Source organism: Acyrthosiphon pisum, chromosome X (assembly GCF_005508785.2).
Source record: "Acyrthosiphon pisum isolate AL4f chromosome X, pea_aphid_22Mar2018_4r6ur, whole genome shotgun sequence".
Classification (NCBI taxonomy): domain Eukaryota; kingdom Metazoa; phylum Arthropoda; class Insecta; order Hemiptera; family Aphididae; genus Acyrthosiphon; species Acyrthosiphon pisum.
This window is the reverse complement of record NC_042493.1, coordinates 104,936,766-104,944,494: the sequence shown is the minus strand read 5'-3', so window position 1 is coordinate 104,944,494 and position 7,729 is coordinate 104,936,766. Positions and strand designations below refer to the sequence as shown.

The 7,729-nt window shown below is 27.3% G+C and overlaps 1 protein-coding gene across 1 annotated transcript in view; it reads right to left on the bottom strand.

Moving 5' to 3' along the window:
- LOC100163640 (glucose dehydrogenase [FAD, quinone]-like) overlaps window positions 1–1,584 on the bottom strand; it is a 19,035-nt gene extending 17,451 nt beyond the window's left edge. Inside the window, exons 1-2 of the mRNA XM_001947692.4 lie at window positions 1,476–1,584; window positions 1,345–1,409 (exon numbers count right to left, since the gene is read on the bottom strand). Coding sequence (XP_001947727.3) covers window positions 1,345–1,409; window positions 1,476–1,584 — 174 coding nt within the window. The remainder of the gene's footprint in view (window positions 1–1,344; window positions 1,410–1,475) is intronic.
- Between the last annotated feature and the right edge of the window lie 6,145 nt (window positions 1,585–7,729).

The window sequence follows — 7,729 nt, the reverse complement described above, 5'->3', positions numbered from 1 at the left end:
ACAAAACTATGTAACAGAAAAGCTTATAACAATTACACAGTGTTAAGTCTGAAATTATTTACAAAAACAATTATCCTGCAAAATTTAAAATTATGAAAAATGCAGATAAGTACTGTGTTTTTTACGTTGCACAGCTGCCATTGTTAGCCACTTTACGCCGTCATAATTTAATGCATTTAATAATTGTAAAAGCTAATTAAAGTCTCCCCAGAATATTTACTCACAAACTGTTACTCAGTACTAAAACATTAAATCAAATATTTATTTTTCTTTTAATCTAAAAACAAACAAATGAACTGCGCATCGGAAATTTCGGAAGTGATCGTCTTTGGTGCCATTTAAATATCGATTTGTACTCATGGTATTATAGGTAATAAAAATATTCTATGAGAGGAGTGCGAGTTTGTAGAAAAATAAGCACTTTTATAGGCATAAATATACGAACAGCGCCCTTTTCGGCCAGCACCTACAGTTGCTAAGTTATATCGAGAATCGAACTTAAAAGTTTTTATATTTAATTAAATAAAAAATAAAACAATTATTGGCATATTATTATTACAGTTGATTATATTACATTAGTATTTATAATCAATGTTATCGTATCGTTAAATGTAACAAATTAATCGAATAAAAATTAATATAGTCATATAATACATATAGGTAATAAGAAGGTATATAATAATAATAATAATAATAATAATAATAATAATAATAATAATAAGAGTAAAATATAAATTCATGAATAAATTGTCAAAATATTAAGATTTCCGATTACCTACTTACATTAGTTGAAAAAATATTAATATAGTCTTATAATACCTATGTTATAATAATTATGAAAGTAAAATATGAGTTCAATAATTCATGAATATGTCAAAATTGAAAATATAAGGTAATTTATTTGACTAAAATCATTTTATTGCCAATTGTTTTATTTTATTATTTTTTCACTGAGTTGTAGGTAATAATGTTTATCAAAAATATATATTTTTGGATACAATCATATTTAATTAAATATAAAAATTGTTAAGTTCAATTGTTATAATTATATATTTTAAAGAAAACTGTAGGTGCTGGCCGAAAAGGGAAGGGTACATTTTGGCCGAAAATGGTTACGCCCAAATATACTGACATAATATTATTGTGTTTAAAAAATATATATTATTAATCGCAATTATTACCTACTATTTAGGTAATAAATACCTATAATCTAATACTGTATTTTTTCATTATAACAATATAGTCAATATATATATATATATGGTAGGTATATGTGTATACCCATGATAGTATTAATTTAATATAATGACAATAATTGTAAATGGAGTAGGTGTACCTACTTACCTTGTTAAAGTGTAAGCCAAATACGTAACTCGACTGGACTGATGGTATTACGCGTAAGCCAGACTCTGATAGACAAATTGAAAACTACGGCTGCACGGTAATAACTCGAGTCTCTACTGCTTAAAATTCACCTGCCACATACACTAACACCACCACCACCACACAACCATTCACCAAAACAACAAACACCCCCACCGCAGATTTCACCGCCGCCACCACCACCACCTCACTACTGATCATCCCCTAAGACAGTCCCATTGGCTGTAGGGTGCCTCTACAAGCTACCATACAATATAGACGTGCTTACGCTACAGAAAAATGTTCGTCGTTGAGAACGCAATTTATTATGTGTGTGGTGGTGCACATACTATGAATTTGGCAACGTAGCCATCAAAAACATTCGAAATCGTTCGTTTTTATACAATAAAAACAAATTCATTTGGATCACGAAATATTAGAATCAGGGCTCTGAATTTAATATATTCGCATGTTTTTTTTTTTGCTGCACTGTATAATAAAATGGATTCGGCAAAAATTTGTTTCGACTTATTTATAGTTCAAATACCAAATCTTATTTTGCATATTTTATGGGTTAGAACGTATAAATGCATGTTATAATGATTTTTTTGTATAAGTGCTTTTTTTCGCAATATTTAAATTTTTTTGGTCTATCTGTTCTAAATTGTATATATTTCAAAAATATTACATATAATTTGAAATCTTTTGTTTTTGTTGAGAACTGTTTAATCTCGACTTCAATGGTACAATAGTCAACAATACACGTTAATTATCCGAGTAAAAATAGAATAGTTTCCATGAAACTATACAAGTCATAGTTTATATAAATACATTTAATATTTTAATGTTAATTTAGAACAGATTGGCCAAAAAAATGTAAATATTACGAAAAAAAGCACTTATACAAAAAAATCATTATAACATGCATCTATGAAATATGCAAAAATATGCAAAATAAGATTTGGTATTTGAACTACAAATAAGTCAAAACAAATTTTGGCCGAATACATTTTTATATAGTGTAGCAAAAAAAAACATGCAAATTCATTACATTTACAACCCTGATTATAATATACATTATAATATTATCATTCACGATTTAGATTTAAATTAATTCGATACTGGCAGCGCCACCTATTGCCACTGAATTATTTTTAACTCTAACGTGTGGTGTGAAGAATTGATCCTTACAGTTGATGAATTTCCTAGCTAGATAGCGCTGCCATATACGATTCACAAAAATTACGGCGACAAATAACACTAAATCTGGCAACGCCGACCGAAAAAAAATCAGGTATAAACGTTCACAATCATAAATCACCAAACTAATGGACAACGCTTCCCACACCGCCTTACCAGGCGACACAACTAAGAGATAAAGCATAACATATTATGAGCATATGAAGGAAAAAAAACATGTTTTGGTACCTACACTGTAACGGCCAAAACCTCTATTTTCTCTGTCTGGTGATTTCTCATTCTAAGCGCTGTCCATTAATTTATAAGTATGCGCCTACGAAGGTAGGTACTCTAAAATGGCTAAAAATAATTTCACTGACAGTATCGTCGACTGTGTCAGTCAAACATACCAGGTGATTCTTTTATCATTGAACACTCAATATTTCATAAACATTACCTAATTGTTTTTGAAAAAAAAAAAATGTTATTTCTTGTCTATACTGTAAACTGTCAAGTCATTAAAAAATATATTTTATCCATAACATTTTTTACTTTTATGAATGACAACAAACAAAGTTTCAATTTCATATTCCAGTATTTGAATATTTTTTTAAGTATTTCGATACATAAAATCGAATAGTAGCACGAGTATTTTATGAGTTATAATAAGTAGCTATTTAATGTTTTCGATGATCGGATTGGATTGGTACGCGCTTAACCCGCAAAATGTTGGTCCACTACTCCACTTATCAATAATATATAAACGTTTTAGATTCTGAGAGGAGCGATAAATGTATTGATTTTACAATGATGTGTGTTTTTAGGTTCTGAGCGGAGCGAGAAAGCTAGTGGTTTTTTTTTTAATCTTAGTTATTGAATATGTAATTTCGTCCAAATTTCAACTTAAAATAACTATAAAGAAAAACTATACGAGCCGTATACTCGGCGCTTAACGCACACTCGAACAAAAATGATATACTAAATGCCTGTGGCTCACAATGGTAAAAAATATAAGATAACGACACGATAAAAAATATAAAAATTACGCTTTACAGATTTGGAGCAAAAAGAATACCTATAATGTTATAATAATAATAATTTAACACGCCGCGCCGATCTTAACATTGTACAATACCTACCTAATCACGGCGGCCGTTTTAAATAATACTCGCGGAGCCGGCTCAGCGACGTGATGTTAATCAACATAATATTACAGGTATAACTCACTGGACACATTTTAAATATATACAAAAAATAAAACATTAATTACAAACGTGTGTGTGTGTGTGTGTGACAAAGCTGTGCCTCCCGCGACCGATACTATCGTATAGGTACTATTTAATTTATTACTGTGTTGCGGCGGCAACAGTGTTTAAGTATATTTTTAGGATTTTTTTTAAATTTTCAATGCTTAGCAATATAAGTTGAACATTTTATACATTTTTAATCACAAAATCATTTATTAATTTTCAATTTAATAAATGTAGACATAAACCGAACTTTAAAAGCTTATAAAAAAATATTGTGCATATTAGGTATGTAGGTATTTTAATATTTTTCGAACGCTGTTGTATCAATATAAGGAGCCTTATGTTTAATTTTTAAGCTTTTGGACCCAACCAATAACATTTTAATGACATTTACAGAAAAAAAAACTAATAATTGATAATATAAACGTATGATATAAATTTTAAGTGGTTATTCGATTTTGAATTTCAACAATATAGCAAAATCGCTACGTCATGAGAAAAATAGTGAATATATACCTAATGTTGTAAAAGTTTGAACTTCAAAAGCTCATAAAAATTTAATTTGATCTAGAGATCTTTGTAGAGATTTTTGTTTTGATAAATGTAGACAATCTTATGAAGAGTTTTGTATTCTATTTACTAATCTTAGATTTAAAAAGTACATTTGTTATGAATTTCTTATTCAAAATAATTTGCAAATTTTCTTGAATATTATGTATTTTGTAAAAATGCAAAACTCAAATGCTTATAAAAAAAAATTGTGAATTTTAATATTTTAAATTCTGAGAGATGTGAGGGATCTAGTGGTTTTACAATGGTGTTTACTATTTTTTTTTTTCATTCTGTATACAAAGTTTCTACCAGAAGGAGTGTTTCGATTTCAACATATAGTACCTATCTTGTCTTTTAACAAATTGGATCAAGATGGTACTTTAGAGAAGTCATTTTTCGATTTTCTCAATAGTTATTAAATTACAGTAATCATTTTCAGTATCAATTTTTTTTTTATTCTAAAAATATCAATACAATTTTATTTTTTGAGTAAAACATCTTGAAAATTAAATAGAAAGCTCCCAATATATTGTTTCAAAGACAGATGAAAAATATTAAAAATCCAGTCATAATTTTTTTATAACTATTTAAAGTTTAAATATTTACAAAATACGTAAAATTCACGAAAATATGCAAATTATATTGAGTTGGAAATTCTTAAAAATATTTATGTTTAAATCTAAGATTTGAAAATGTTATACAAGATTTCTCATAAGTTTGTATACCTTTATCAAATAAAAAAAAAATGTTTACTAGCAAGTCAAATTAATCACTTAACAATAGATTTATTATATTGTAATATATTGTGTGATACTGTGATAATATAATTACAATTAATTCATCGAATAATGATCCCATATTGTGTTGTCTTCACCTTGCAAAAACAAAAGTGTGCATTAACTAGTTAAAAAGTTAAATCAAATAGTTCATTAATTCTATTCAACTTAGCTAGTTTAATTAACAGTTGAAATTAATTAACTTTTTTTAGTTGATTTAAAACAAATCCATCAAGTAAAAAAAAATTGAGATTTTATTCGTAAATATTAATATAAAAATAAAAATAAACATTAAATAATAATCCAATATTATAATTATACAAACATTTCTATTTTCCTGGATTAAATATTATGCTAATAGATATATTTTAGTAGATTAGATAAGCTTAATATAATATGACCTTATATTGATATTTGATTTAAAAAAAATATATATTTGTTAAATTATTAATTGATATGTGTTTAGTTAAAATATTTAATAATCATGTACCTAAACACGTAAAATAATATAGGTTTATATAACATTATGATAAAAGTTCGATAAAATGTTTTATTATAATTTAGGAAATAATAAAAATCTACTCAAAGTAGTCACTACTATCTATTTATGTGACCCACATACTAATTAAAAGAAGTAGTTGAATTTTTTTTAAACTGAGTTAAGTTAATATTCTTCTCCATATTAACTTTTAACTTATCGAGTTAAATTTATGATTTGCTTACTGGTAACTAATTTAACGATCTTGTGTTCATTTAACTTAACTTCAGTTACTAATTTTCATTAACTTGCCCACTTTTGTGCAAAAATACAACATATAAAGCCATTAATACGAAATTGGTTCTGCTGAACAAAATTTGCCATATTTTACTTTTGTAAGACAGAGGTAACACAAAAAGGGTGTATCCTCAAATTGGACATATTATAGGACTGTAAGCTCATCCCTCAATAGTTAATAGATAATAAAAATCCTGTCTATAGTTATAACTGGAAACTGAAATCAAAATTTGAAAATAAACCAATGGGGTGTTGACCCTTGAGTACAGTTGAAATAGAATTAAAATTAATTTGTAATTTTTGAAAGTTTAATATCTATGTAATACTTATTGTATATTAAATAATAATTTTATTATTTATATATTATATCCAAGGTAAGAATTTATAACATTTATAGTCTTTAAAAAAATATTTAAAAACGAATGAGGAATATCATTAGGAATAATTAAATTAAAAATGTATGTTGTCATTCCAAAGACATAATATCTATTGACAATTAAAAAAGAAAACATGATGGCGGTCGAACGTTAATATTTTTTAAGAATTAAGTTAGATAATGAGATTTTAAAATATGATTTAGGCCCATAGGCGCACATTGGGTGCGAATTTAGGGGGTGCTGGAATAGTTTATGTTACACATGTCCATGGGGGGCTTTGTCCCCCACACCCCCCTTAATCCTAATACTATAACTAACTGCATTACATTAGCTTTAAATTTTTAATTAGAATGGGGTACCTAACTTTGATTTCACGGGGTAACTTTGATACCCATATATTTTTATTCACCAGAGTACCATGATAATTAAATTTTTTTTCATAAAATGGGGTTACTTTTATATCACATTAAGAAATATAGGTATCGAAATGGCCCGTTGTGTTACTTTGATAGCATATTAAAAAATATTGATATCTCAAAAGATAATTTCAGAATTTTAAAAATTAAAACGTTAAAATATTGAACTAGTTGTAACTAATATTTAATTTTGAGAGTTTTATCGTTAACACTACAGAAGTTATCCATATAATAAAAAATGAAATTGTCATAAAACAGTAAAAAATTATCAAAGTTACCCCATTTTACTGTACTACTTTTATTTTTAAACTATGAGAACTTTTTTCGTATTTGTGATATCGAAAAATTAAAAACAATGTTGCACAGTCTATGTTCTCTTCTTCCTAGTAGGAACATTTGGTTGCATAACATGAACTATAAGTTTAGCCATAGTGGTTCTTAGCCACGCAAAACCATTTTTACTATGTTTTACAATTGTAAAACGGAGACCACACATGCGTGTGTAGCATCCTCTTAATAATATTTGTCATTCCGAATTTATTCAATTCAGCGTAGCCCGCAGATTAAATAAATATATTAGTAAAAATCAAGTAATAACCAAAGTTATAAATAGAAGATTTCGTACCCAACCGTAATCCCTAAGATAGAATAATTTTCTATAATAATATCATTGCTACATATTGACAAAAGCTGAAACACTGAATACTGAAATGTGCATTCACACAATACTGTTTTAATCGTTAATTCGTGAATAGTTATCATTAATTAGCATGGAAAAAAAAATTCCGAACCAATAAACCACAATAATTTAAAAATGATTTGTGAAATACTGAAATAAATGGGGGGTGCTAGTTTGAAACGTGGGGGATGGATTTTTATATGTTACGAGTGGTTTTATTAGTATATATACTTAATACATGATCTTTGTATGGATACAATTTATTCAAACATTTTATGTGTGATGGTGCGAGTGTGTCCTGTCTGGCTGTGTTTGATATTACGATGACATTGGTTTCGTAGTCGGTAGGGTGCCCTACATATT